At 33.6% G+C, this 14,692-nt stretch overlaps 1 protein-coding gene across 2 annotated transcripts in view; it reads left to right on the top strand.

Moving 5' to 3' along the window:
- ASCC3 (activating signal cointegrator 1 complex subunit 3) overlaps positions 1 to 14,692 on the top strand; it is a 249,066-nt gene that overhangs the window by 156,616 nt on the left and 77,758 nt on the right. For both annotated transcript variants that reach the window (XM_079327712.1, XM_079327713.1), the window contains exons 17-21: positions 1,791 to 1,910; positions 5,861 to 6,025; positions 6,873 to 6,959; positions 9,138 to 9,314; positions 11,298 to 11,523. In XM_079327712.1, the coding sequence (XP_079183838.1) occupies positions 1,791 to 1,910; positions 5,861 to 6,025; positions 6,873 to 6,959; positions 9,138 to 9,314; positions 11,298 to 11,523 (775 nt within the window). The remainder of the gene's footprint in view (positions 1 to 1,790; positions 1,911 to 5,860; positions 6,026 to 6,872; positions 6,960 to 9,137; positions 9,315 to 11,297; positions 11,524 to 14,692) is intronic.

Raw genomic sequence — 14,692 nt, 5'->3', positions numbered from 1 at the left:
CACAAGTGTATTTCACAGTTGCTTTTTTCCTTCAGTTTTGCATTTAGCAATGGAATGGAATGGAATGGAATGGAATGGAATGGAATGGAATGGAATGGAATGGAATGGAATAGAATAGAATAGAATAGAATAGAATAGAATAGAATAGAATAGAATAGAATAGAATAGAATAGAATAGAATAGAATAGAATAGAATAGAATAGAATAGAATAGAATAGAATAGAATAGAATAGAATAGAATAGAATAGAATAGAATAGAATATTTTAACAAATGGGGAAAGGAAAAAGTGAAAGGCATTTCATTTTGGTTTTGTCAGACTTTGTGGTGCTCAGTAAGAAGATTATTATGTTTTTGTGATTGTTAAAGTGGTTGTTGAAAATGCTTCTATGTTGTTAAGCCATTTCAAGTTGTTCACTGAAAGATATTTGAGTCATGCAAATGAACCAAATGCTCCAAATATCCTATGTACAAATCAAGTAATAGTAACCTGTGGGCTCTGTTCCATGTTCTCCCTGTAGGAGTCTGTGAAGAACTGAATGATTTTATGGCTATTTCGGTGCATTATGTAGCTATATGCTTCAAAAAGCAATACCATGGACTTCCTCAACCTCCTTATGCTTTTGAAGAACAAAATACCCCTCGAAAAATGTGTTAAACAAAGCCTAGGGTTACTCCATGGTATTAGACATTGCTATTAATAAGCCTTTGCTGGATTTAGGTTTACTTAAGGCAGATATGGCTTTCACTGTTATTTTTTTACCAGATATTTGAAAAATAATGTCTGCATTCTTATTAAGGTCTAGGTAATTCATTCTTAACATGCATATGTGCTCAGTACTGTAGGCTTTTTAAAATTATTATTTCTGCCAAGTCACATGGAAGATTTATATGAATTCCAAACACCAATAAAACAAAAATAGCTTTAAAAATGGAGTAATGGATCACAAAACTTTGGTAAGAGGGACTTTTTTTTGCTGTAACAACCAGCAACAACTAAAAAAGGTTTGTTCATGGGACATGCAGGAAATGTTAAATTCTTCTGGTAAAATCAGGTTAACTGAAATTAAGTAGTAAAATATTTCTGGTGAATGTAACCATTACAAAGTACAGCTGAAGTTATCATGTAAAAATGTGTGTGGGGTCAACAACTTGGTAACAAAAGTATTGAATTTTCAAAATAAAAAATTCACTTAGTATAAAAATGGTTTGGTATACCTGATTTAGCCTTAAAATGTAAATAAACATGATTTTATATGTATATGGGAATATTGCCTGTTCAATTTTCTTTTAGTTTGATATAACAAAAATGTAGCGGATACTGTATGTTTGATTTGCAGCTACAAAAGGAGAAAACTATTCACAAAAACTATGTATAAAAAGATTGCTAAGGATGAGGAAGAAAAAACCTAAAGATTCTTGGTCTCAATTTGTTTAGGACCTGATAGTGCTTTGGCATGATGAAATTAATCTTTTAAATATAGATCCTTTTCTTTTCAAGTACATCATCAAGAACATATTTTAATTTTAAAAATTATAAATGGTTTAGGAAAGATTGTTTATGGTCACTGTATCTATAGTATTGTGTCTAGCAACCCATGTTATTAAATGTTCACAAGATAAAGATGCATAAGTTACTGGTTTTGGATTATTTCAAAATTATTAAAGTTGGAAATATCCCGACGCTCTCTTTAATCTCATGCTAATACTCTGAATTCCATGTGTTTTCAGCCAAGTACTTAGGTACAGCTGTAATATATATTCTTAATTTTGTCTCTTCTCCTATTTCCAGATTGCTCTTGGCACGGTAACTAATGTGGAAGAAGCAGTAAAGTGGATAAGTTACACTTATCTTTATGTACGGATGAGAGCAAATCCATTAGTATATGGCATCAGTCACAAAGCTTATCAGGTATAAAATGCATTTTAAAAAAAAATCTGTAACCTGTTCTGAGTCTCTAATCCCTCCCTGATGTGAGGATAAATATTTGCTACTTCTACTTAACCTGACATCAGCAATTCTTTTAAAGTGCTTAGAAAAAGGAAGATATTTTGTGTAGCAGAGTGTTTTTAACACTGAATTATGAGGCCCCTTCTGTTCACATAAAAATACATTTTAACTGGTCAAGTTATGCTCCAAAGGACACCATTCATTCAATCTTATCACACAGTTACTGTAACCTAGGCTGTTTCCAGTGTTTCAGTTTTGTAGAGTAGATAGAAAAGCATTTTTGAGTTGTTTGATTCCCCCTCATCCCTGTCAGCTTTTATTTCAGAATTTTTCATGGCATCATATTTTGTCAACTATAAAATAAGATTTTTAATTGGGTAATATTTTCTTTCATATTATTTGTTAATTATAATTTTTTTATTAATTTGTTTGGAAATTTTTGTTTATTTGCAAGCATTCGAGTGATATGAATCAGAGCATGTTTACATAGAGGGATTTTTCCAAGTTTTTTCCATTATCTGTAATTTTTAGGAAAATTAATAGTTTACAAATTGTCTAAATATTATTACCTTTTTCTTTGTACAGCTGTTTATAAGCATTTAATGTTAGTATAGACATGGTTAATTGATTCTAATGCAGGTCAAACTCACAACTGTATGGTAACTGCAGTTTATTTCATGTCAATAATCTGTTTTGTGACTTTGTCATATATTTTGACATTGTGAGCAGCAGTTTGTTAGGTCATGGTGACATGAAGAGGTGTATGTCAACAGACAGTTTTTTTGATATTTTTTGTCTGTGATAGGGGAAACTGCAGAGGAAATAGGTGTTCTATTGCTTAAGGAAGCTTCTGCAGACACTTTTAGACCTCTGGTCATCTCAAATTTATTTTCTATAAAATGCCATATAGTACATTAGCATATATTAATATAGCAGTATATAACAGACCACAAAGTACTAGATAAATGAGAACCAAAAATTGATGTGCTAGTGAAAAGAATGTTGCTGTCCCATTAATATAAATTCATTTTTTGTTTCGCTATCAAATTCTAGACTAAACGAAATGTAACCATGGTGATAAGAAGTGGTGAAAAAAGCAATAAAACACTAACTGAAATATTTTTTAGAAATTTTAAAAATAATGAACAAGAGTTTCTCCCTTTCCCTCTGCTCTAGTGTTTCTATTTAGCTGCTGAGAAAGTGAGGCTTGCCAGCACTTTTTATATTCTTCCACTAACCATCTTTCTGCCCCTTTTGATTTGATATGCTAATACTAGGCATTCATATTTTTGAGTTAAGGCAGTAACAAATTATATCACTGTGAAGTGTTACCCATTGCAGGAACAAAAATCTCCTTGTTTTCTAGATAAACCAGTTTTAAACATCAAAGCTTATGTGTGATAGAGAGTGTATGGATGCTATAGTGCCAGATGCAAGTATAATTAAAGTTTTGGTCAGTTAGACCATTCTGGGTATAGGTATCCAGTTTTCATAATTGGTATCTTAGTATATTTTAGTAATTTTGCAGTTTGCCAATTTCTATCTCTGTTTTTACTGACAGTCAGTGTTGTCCATTCAGAATCCCTGTTTCCCTCGTGGATCACACTTCCTAGCTGTTTGATGAGCCTGAGATCATGCAAACTCATTCCCCATTCCCTTTCCACTGGTGCTCACCACATCCAGTAATTACTTTAGGGCACCCACACAATCAGACTCACATCTTTGGTACCCTACATGCTGCCTCCAGGATCTCTGTGTGCTGCACTCAGAAAGTCTGCAGGGGCAACTGCAGGTCCACTGCTTTTCTCTGGATTATTTGCCAGAAATGCCAGTAATGCCTCTTACTGGTTTATGAAAATGGCCAAAATTGATGAGCAAGAGATAACAAAGAGTGTAAGGAAAAAGTGGAGCAAATGCAAATGTTGTATTAGTGAAGCCTGCAGTATGAATTACAGGCATTTTCTCATACTTCTGGGGTTCCAGTGAAAAGGTGCCTGGATTAAATAAACTCCTTAGTCTACTTTCTCCTCTTTTTGGTTCCACTCTTAGGTGTTCCCATAGTTATGCAGAGTTTTTTTATCACCATAAAAATTATGTTTAGATATAAAAATTAAAGGAGCTTGTGCCCAACATCTCTCTCAGTAAGTTGGAGAAAACAGCATGGATAATAATGTACTATATCATGAATAGTAATATACTCTATCATGCATTCTTAAATTTCCATATGCATACTCCAGACCTGCCAGTTTCTTACTGTGGACATGCCAAGGCTCATTTTAAAGAGAATGGCTTAAAGCTGTTCTAGGCTGGATCCTTTATTTTGAGGATTTCTAATTATGCAAGTTCAACAAGAAGGGTGCTAACCATGGATCCTCTAAACTCAAATATTGTTTCACAGCTTTTTCAAGTTGGTGACCTTTCCTTTAAAGTTAAAACTTTGTAAAAAATATTGGTGTACTGTTGTAGCTTTAGCTTTTGTGTAAGCCAAATGATTGGCAGATACTTTGGACTGACAAAGAAGTAGGGAATAATTTTGATATTTTTAAATATTTTTTTCCCCCACAATAGTTTTAAGAAATGTTGAACATCTGGCATCTAGATCACTTTTTTTCACCAACTCTGCTCTGAAATTTGACCTGAATGCATGACTTACTATTGAGAAAAGAAGTCTAGACCTTTGCCATCTTAGCTTTTTATTTGAAACTAAGGCAAGCCATAACTAAGGAGAAACAGCTTCATGGTAACTGGAAAACATGGAATATTAGGAACAAGTCCCACAGCTGCTTTTTGGAGATGACTTCATTTGTCTGCAGCTTCAGTGAGATGTACTGCTCAAAGGTGAAACTGAATCTTGGCCCAGGGAAAACCAGAGCAAACCAAGGCATAATAGTTCTTAAAGCCTGCTCCTTCTTGCTGTCTTGGTCATGTATGTGTGTTTCAGATTTACCAAGAGGGCTGGTAGGACTTATTCATTAGGAAATCTGAACTATACACGAGCCCTGAAATAAGAATACTGCCTGTGGACTAGAACAGTGTTTTAGTCTTTTCAACTAACTATTGCTTGTCTAATTACAGCCATATCTCAGGTGCACATATATCAGAAGGTTAACATAGCTATGAATCCCTTTTCACTCATCTCTGTCAGTGTGGTTATCCCAGGTGCCTGATGTGGAAACACAATTATACACCAGTCCTACTCAGATGGGATTTTTGCCCAGCCTTTTATGTACTAATGAGATAATATGCATTATTAGTTCCTGAACTTTGATATGAATAGAAGTGGTGCTGGGCACAGGAAGATCCTTGGTGTGCTTTTAACATGAATGTTATTGTACATCTGTAACTCAGTAATTAGAATATCCCAATTAACATACCAAAGGCTTTTGGGGATGTTAAATTTTTTTTTGCTAGGATACATTTAAGCCATACAATTTGAAGCTTAATATATTATCGATGCAATTAAAGCCATCCTCATATCAGCTGCATATCAGGAAGGTATATCTTCAGCCATTTTCCTGAAGAAAAGGTGCCATAAGATTACCTGTTTTTGTGAAATGATACTATAATGATAATTTAATAAGGAATATGTTATCATTAAAACATCTTTCAAAAATTTCAATATAAATTTGTTTCATAATCCTGCTACTGTTTCATAATTAATATTGGTCTCCATTGTACTAATAGTCCCAAATAATTGTAAAAGAAATTTTATTCTGACTATTTTGTCCTATAGGTACAGGTTTTGGTCAGTAATGTCAATGTAACTGTTATTAGTGAGATCTCAAGAAAATCATTACTTAATAACTGTACCTTGCTTTTATCAGATTTTTTACTTTGTGTGAATGGATTATCTCAAGAAAATTATTTAACACTTTTTTTTTTGCAAATAAATGTGTGTGTTACATATCTAGATGGATCCAGTTCTAGAAAAGCATAGAGAACAATTGGTTATTGAAGTTGGCAGAAAACTGGACAAAGCCCGCATGATTCGCTTTGAAGAACGGACTGGCTTTTTTTCTTCAACAGATTTAGGCAGAACTGCCAGCCACTTCTATATTAAATACAACACTATAGAGGTAAAATATGACATCCTATTTCTGGAGGGTTTTTTCCTTCTTTTTTACCATATGTCTAAAATAGTTGTAAGATATTACAGAATATATAGCTGATTTGTTCACTGTATTTTCAAATCATATTTACTGAAATGGGGGGAGAGGAAATTGGAAAAAGAAAGAAAGCAAATATCAAGCCATACTGAAAAATTAGACGTAGTGTGAAGTGAGATTTGAAATTTCTATAGTGTTTTTTACTTGTATTAGGAGAAATACAAGAAATATTTGGATGTTCATAGCGTATGCAACCATTAGTACATGATAGCACGTTGTAGGTTAGTGTTTGATAACAGATGACCTTCTCTGGGAGAATGTCCTATCATGCTGAAAGCCTTGAAGAACTTTTGGCACTGTAATCAGATTGTGTTGTAAACATATACAAAATTTTGTAGTATTGGAAACTTGATTTAATGTACAGATTCATCCTAAAACATTTACTTTTTTAGCAAATAATTGATTTTCTTGAATAAAAACTGAAGACTCAGCATTAATAATTTTTAACTGTTTACTGTCACTGTGCATGATTAGTCTCACATATTTATTCAGCCAGATATATCCTAGACTTTTTTTAAATGGCCACATTGCATGTGTCTTGATTTTGGGGCCAAAGCACTGGGGGGGTTGTTTTTCTGAAACTGCTGAAAAGACATTATGGAATTTGTTCTTGTTTAAATTGCATCATCCTGGTCTTCCAATTACTTCTATTTTAGACTTGCATGCCTTTTAAACTCTTGGCTAAGATTTTTTTTGTTTCCTGCTATATGTGTATTTTTATTTTCAGTGACAAATCAATTCTTTTTATTTTTAATAGACTTTCAATGAATTGTTTGATGCTCATAAAACTGAAGGCGATATTCTTGCTATAGTATCAAAAGCAGAAGAGTTTGAGCAGATAAAGGTAATGTTAAAGAAAGTCCTGAAACTAGGCACTTCTGTAGTACTTACAGATACAAGTTTTGTTAAATGCTAAGCACCATTATAAAATGTTTTCTAAGTAAACATAATATGCTCTCGCTCAAATTTATACATCATTCAGCTTGAACAATAGTGCACATTTAGTAACTAGTTATGGATCTTTGAGTAATTCTTTTAAATGCTTTTAAGAACTTTTCAGCTCTTCAATTATTAACAGGTGAAGCTAAGTGTCCATTTGAATAGTGTACCTAGGGATGAGATAGTTTTTCTGTTTGAAGTTTAAAGCATTATTGGATGTCTCCTTGAACAGTTTGCTCTATCAGGAAGGAGGCAGGACTCACTGAAGTGAGCTCTGGTATATTTTCTGCAGAGAACAATATTAGATTGGCAGAATGATAAATTCTCATAAATTCAAATCTGAAATCGAGAAAGTTGTCATAACAGATTTTATGCAGGCTAGAAGATTACTGTGCTATTGCACTGGGTTCAATTCCAACCTCCCTTTTTGCCTCCCGTGTGGGTAGGACACAAGGCAATGCATTCCAAGCTGGCATGAGCTTGTTTGCCCATGCTTCCGTCTCACAGAGGTACGAGCCAGACTCCACAGGGTTTGTTAGCTTGGGCTCATTGCCATTTTACTACAATTATACAACTTGCAGATCAGAGCTGGCTCTCGTTCACCTGGCTCTGCGAGCTGGCAGTGTGAATCCCTCACCATCTACATATTTACATATTTGCACACATTGTCTGGGTATTACCGTCTCTTTATCTAATGGAGAAATTCTATTTTGCTGTAATCTCTTCTATTATGGGAGATAATAAGCAGTGAGGTTTCACAGTCATACATGGAACATTTTCTAAGCTAGAAGGGTTTTTTTATGATAGTGATATTGCTTGACTAGGTCTAAATTTAGCGTAATTTAATATTTAAAAGGAAAGCATATGGAAAATATGATGTGATATGTTTCTGTATTTGTAATAAAGTTAGTAGTGATGCTTCTTGACTAAAGCACAGTTTTTCGAGTTTACTTTCTCAGATTTATGTTTTATGGTATCAGAATATCATCATTTCCAGATTTTTATGCTTAATTTGCTGTACAGCTCTGAATGTTAAAAATAATAACTGGTTTTCACAAGAATAACTCAGGATTTGCCCCTCTATGTGATAGAAATTGTGACTTTTGGCAAATGAATCATGTTTCTGAATTTTGAAATATGTAACTCCCCATTAGCTGAAATACAGATCTGGATTAGACCTGTACTGTGCTGTGCATGAGCAGAAAAAAATTATCAAAAATGCTGTTGTAAGCAAAGCATAGTATTCCCCTGAAAACTGAGTCATCTGTGATGGTTCTGTACTTCATGTCTTTCTTTCCTGTGCGACTAGTGACTAGAAAGTTGGGGATTTTAACCCAATTGTCTTAAGGTCTTTTGTATGTCAGGTAGTCAGGTCCAAATGAAAATTACTTTCAGATGGTTCCCTGCAGGGACCAAACATTTACCCTCTTTAAATAAGTTTTACACTAACAGACTCTCAGTAAGTCAAAGAATATGTAGATTTATGCTAGTTCTGCCATGTAAGGGTCATCAGTTAGAATGTGAAATGTTATGCATTATTCAAACCGTAGATATTAATATTTCTTTACTCATATTAAGACTTAATCTTATTAACAGTGAAAATTTTAATATGATGAATCATAGTACTTCACAGTTTTGTATTTTAAAATGTATTATTCCACATGCAAACTGTGTAACTATAATGAGTACATTAAATGTTAATTCAAGATTGCCCTAATCCAGATGGACAGAAGTTTTACTCTGGTCAAATAAAAAATAAAATCTCATCAGATGAAGGATGGCAAGGTCACAGGATTCAATTTTTGTGGCATATCAAATTTTTGTATGTCAATGGCAACCTTAATAGATGGTGATGAATAACAAAATGTAATTGTGTCTCTATTAAGATAGTTTCAATTATGATCTATTAGCTACATTGTGGAAGATATGGGTTTACTGTTTTTTTTCTTCTGTTTTTTTTCTCCTTAAAACTAGAGACTCTATTTAAAAGTAATATAACTATGTTATAAGGAAAATTTGATTTCAGTATAAAATTTTTTATCAAATTGCTTCATCCTCTCCATAATGTATAATTGTGTTTTAGGTAAGAGAAGAAGAAATAGAAGAGCTAGATACCCTACTAAATGATTTCTGTGAACTTCCTGCTCCAGGAGGTGTGGAAAACAATTATGGAAAAATTAATATCCTCCTTCAAACATACATTAGCAGAGGGGAGATGGACAGCTTCTCCCTTATTTCGGATTCTGCATATGTTGCACAGGTAAAAATAGTATTTCCTGCATACTTGTTGCTGTCTTCTGTCATTTTACTTCCCCCAAATATTTACAATTATGCAAATAGACTGTGCTTGGCATCTTTCTTGTAAAATTTTGTGCAAGTTTATTTGAAAATCAGAGATTTGGGTTTGTGCATGCACATTGTAGCATGTGAACTGTAATATTTGAGTAGAAAAGTTTTACCAAAGGTTACCTTGGGAGACTATGGCAGTTTTTGTTAGTTATGAATGTCCTTTTCTCTTTTTAGTACCCATGTAGTCTTATATTTAGTTGCTGTAACTGTGATTGCACAGAAATTATATTCTCTAAATTTCAAGGTTTTCTTCTAAATATGAAGAACTGTTATAATATATTTTTATTCTTTGTGTGTTTTTATTCTTCATTCTGCAAATTTGTATTTGATTCACATACCTTGGTTTACTCATGGAAGGTGTGTTATTGTAATTCTGTTGCTAGATGTAATCTAGGAAAAATGTGCAGATTCACATACCAGTCTGTGTATTTGTTTGTTGGCTTCATTGGACACCTGAAGGGTTGATTGTAACAAAGCATGTTTAATTACCACACAGGCATGTACATGACACAGATATATTTAGGCAGTTGTGACCCCAAAAGAGTTGTACCTTTTAGCCCGTCTGTCTCACACTCTTTTTTTTGGTGTTGCTAGAGAAGAAACTGCATGAAATTTTTTTTGTCTCATCCTCACAAAACTGCCTTGGAAAGAATTAATCTAAAAGTTGCATTTAGTTTGTACAAAAGATGATATTTAAATATTAAAAATTATGCATCATCTTCAGCAACATTTTCATAGTAGCATAACCTTCTTCAGAAATGTTTGTATTTTGTAGCATGTCTGGGTATAAATGAGAAAATGCTGAATTTATTGTGCATATCAAAAAATTGTGGTACTTGCACAGCAAAATCATTCAGTATGATCCCTTCAATCTTTGCTTTGAAGGCAATTGCTTTTATTTGTGTGTCTCATCTATAGCATGTTTAATGAGGCGACATGGCCTTCTGAGCTCTTCATAAACTGTACTTGTGGAACCAGTGCTACAAAGTGTGATTTTTATATTTTTTTAAACTTGAATAGTGACTATTTGAAAATTATTCATACTTTCTAAGTAAGAGGAATGTGCTTCTTTAGTAACATATGCTTCCTATCACAACCAAATAATTTTCTATTTTTTATTCCTGTTGGCATAGCAGAGCCAGTAGGGAATGATTATATTCTATTCAATGAATCAAGAACATAATTCCTAATCCAGACATAGTATTGGTAGGGAAAAAAAAAATTAAAAAAAAAAAAAAAAGCATAGCTTCATAATACATAATACAGCTTGAAAACTTTATGAAAGGAATATCATAACTTAGTTTTTCAGGATACGACTGACCTCATTCAAACTTATGTTAATAATTATTTTTCCAAGTCCAAAGCATATTTGTGCAGTTGGTTATGCACTATTCTCAGAATATAGTAAAATGTTTTTTAGAAGTCACTACTGTTAGGCTTCTGTGCAAATGTTGTGAAATTCAGTGTGAATGGGATGCTATTATAGAAGCATAAACTGGAAAAAAACCCCATGAATTTCCATATAAAGTGAATTTGCAGGTGTCTGTTATATGGGGGGTACATTAAGTGAATTTCCTTCAGAAGTGATTGATACACAATAAATTTAGAACTCCATAATGTTAGCATAACTGTGATCAAAGTTCTATGGCAGACCTGACACTGCAATTTTAATTGGTTGCACATGTTTCTTTTCATAATTTCAGAATGCAGCCATGAGGTAGTTCTGCCACTAGACAGTGATGGAAAAAATAGTTTTCAAAAATGTTTGAAATCAGTTTGAAATCTATTGTTATGGTTTGTCAAAGATGAGTCAATGGGATCCTTTTCATTTTACAAAGAATATTGAGAGAATGACCACAGTTTTGCTTTGTTTTTTTCCCTTTTCGCTTTGCAGAATGCCGCTCGGATTGTTCGGGCTCTGTTTGAGATTGCCCTGAGGAAGCGCTGGCCTGCCATGACCTACCGGCTCCTGAACCTCAGCAAAGTCATCGACAAGCGGCTCTGGGGCTGGGTCAGCCCCCTCAGGCAGTTCTCAGTGCTACCACCCTCCGTCCTCTCCAAGCTGGAGGAGAAGAATCTCACTGTAGACAAGATGAAGGACATGAGAAAAGATGAGATAGGTGAGAAACCAGCCAGGCTGCTCTGCTTAAACTGTTAAAAACCAATGGGCAAGTAAGAATCAAATCTGAGCCGTGCATCAATATTCCCACTCTGGTCTGGAAGCCAAGTAGCCACATACCACACATTGGTTTGTCCAATAAAGAAGGTTTTATCCAGTCTGCACAGCTTGTAAAATGGCACAGCTCTGAGGATAAGGCCAGCTCATGTCCTGGTAGCCACAGAATAGAGATGGAGAGGAGATGTCTATTAATAAGTATTTATGTATATATATGTATATATACATATTTATGTTGACCTGTGTGCTTCCCTTTCTCCCCACCTTACATAGCACACTACTATAAAAGGCATATGTTTACTTTTGCCAGTTGGCACAATATGGCCTTTTTTTAAACTATTGACGTGAAAAAGAATAAAACCAGATTATTACATCCAGGTATGCTATCAGTAAATGGCCTTCTTCTGAAAGACTGCATTAATTTTCATTGAACACAGAGAATTCATTGTCACTGGTGTCACCGCAACAAAACCTTAATGGAATTTTTTAAAGGATTTGACAGTCCAATAATGAGAAAATCCACAAGCCTACTGATAGACATAATGACAATTTCTAGTAAGTCTGTATAAACTGCCCACCAGCTGGTTGAAGTAAAAAAAAGAAATTTACTTGTAATACATTTCTTTTTCCTTTGTGTATTTTTTTTTTATTTGGACTTCATTGCACCTGCTATTGCCAACTTGTTGATAAACAAACTGGCATTTTGAAACATCTAATTTTAAAATAAAAATACCATTCATACTCACTGCTTAGAAGCTGTCACATCTAACTTAATATTTCTTTCATTTGCAGGACAACTACATTCCTAGCTTAGAAAACTTTGTAATGTGCCTAATCTAGGCTGGAAAAATTGTTAAAGTTTGCAGAATTAGAAACTATATTTTCATTTAATAAGTTAAACCAAAAGACTATGACAAAATTCTAGATACTTAGTTTAACTGCTTTTTAATATAGTAATATTAAATATATTAAAAGCATAGCATTTTATTTGAAGTGCTTGCATTATAATTTTTTATTCAGAAGTGCTGTAGCATTTTTTTAATTCACATCTGTTAATTTTCTGTGTATTTGTGATATCTTTTAGTGCTTTGTGTTCTTTTCCATTAGTTGTATTAGTGTTTTGGGGTTTTTTGGGTTGTTTTGGTTTTTTTTGGTTTTTTTGTTTTGGTTTTTTTGTTGTTGTTGTTGTTAGTGGTTGGTTTTGTGGAGCTGTTTTTAGCTTGGGGTTTTTTTGGTTTTGTTTTGTTTGGGTTTGGCTTTTTTTATTTGTTCTTTCTCCCCATACCTTCACTTGAGAAGCAGGACATTTTGTGTAAAAATACAAAACCAGTTTTGCTTCCTTCAATGTATTGGAACCAGTATTGACAAGATGGAAATTTATCTATATATACCTGCAATTTGTCTAGTTTTGGTTTATATTAACTTAGTTTGAAAGTAGATGAGATGAGATTTGGCTGTGAAAATAGGTCACTGCTGACCATGCATAATGATATTTCATGTTCTTCATAATCTTATAAATATCAAAGAAAGTTGATCTGTGTATCTCTGTGAAGTAGTTTCTTGGCACACTTCCCCCTGTCTGGCCTCTCTTTCTGAAGCATGTGAAGTAAGCCACCTTATTTTTATTTTGAATTCTAAGCTGTTTTGAAATGAGAAAAGGCACAACTTCCAGATACTGCCTTATTTTCTTACTCCACAGGGGTAGTTTCAGTCTTAGATTTTCTTGATTTTTCAATGTTATTGAGGCCTTGGAGATAGAGTAGCACAGACAGGAGCTAGCTGGCTAACTCAGCCCATGTCTTAGGGGGAGATGAAAGCATCAGATGAGTGTGGTGTGCATAGATCCTGGATTCCAGGGTACCATGAATTGATCAACACCCATACATGAGGTATTCCAATATAACCATGGAGTTTTCAGAAAGCCAGGAAATCACTGTTAGCTGAGATAAACAACCCCTTTGTTTTGAGAATGCAGATGACAAACATTTTAGAATAATCAAAACGTTTTTTTTTTGGGCATGCGTGTTTTCTTAGCTTATGTTCAGAAGGTTTTAATATTTCTTAAATGCTATTGATGGTTTCTCATAATGTGACTACTAAAAAAAAGAGGGGGCTTAGGGGGAGAGATTTTATCATATTTTTTCATATTTATCATATTTTCCCCTATTACCTAATTGTAAAAGAACCTCAGTGCTGTCCTGTACACATTCACCTCACACATTGTGATAAAGAAAGTGATTTTTGCTATGAAAAAGTATGCTTGCTTTCGTAAGTTTTTTGATTCATACCTTTGAATATTTCTTATCTGCCTTTATTTAACATGATTTCTGAAATTTTACCTCTCATTGCATAAGCTGGTCACTGTGCAAGTATTCTGTAATGCTGCATATATCATCAGTGTACCAACATAAGGGCTTTGGTTTTTAATAGCCCACTTGTTGGAGGTGCAATTCTTTTACCGACTGCGTATTAAACTGATTAAATATATATTAAAACCTTTGGTTAGGGGTTTGATTCTCAGGCAAGGTCACCATTTATTACTTCAAAGTATAAACATCTGTGTGAGATGAATCTATCTGCCAATTCATAAAATAAGAAAAAATGAAAAGGCAAAATCAATATCGATTTTTTAAAATTGCAGTTTCACGATGCTATGCTCATAAATGTCTTGTAATTGCAAGAAAAGGTATCCCTTTTTCATTTGCACATAATGCAAGTAATAGGACTTCTCATTTTTAAAATTTAATAATGTTTTTTTAAATGGGTAAGTAAGCACAGAATCACATAATGATAGCAGAAAATATCAGCTGCAGTTGGTAAGGTAAATTTCAACAGGGAGTATTTATGACCATCACAATTAAAATCTAAAGCATGCTCCACATAATTGCAATAACAATTTCAGTATAAAGGTAGTAAGTAAGCTGTGTTTTCCTAAATAAACCAGAAGGTGAAATAATTTCAGTAAAAAAATAAATTACTGCTGCATACTTTGCTTTATATTCAAAATGAAGAGCAAGGGAAGAGAGATTTGAGCTGCAAAATAGAAGTAGGACATTTTTCTAAATAAATAAAATCCCTTTATTGGTTTAGTCACTCTGATTACAATAGGAAAT

This window comes from Erithacus rubecula, assembly GCF_903797595.1.
Source record: "Erithacus rubecula genome assembly, chromosome: 2".
Lineage (NCBI taxonomy): Eukaryota > Metazoa > Chordata > Aves > Passeriformes > Muscicapidae > Erithacus > Erithacus rubecula.
Note: the sequence above shows the minus strand (reverse complement) of the source record. Positions and strands in the feature narration are given on the sequence as shown.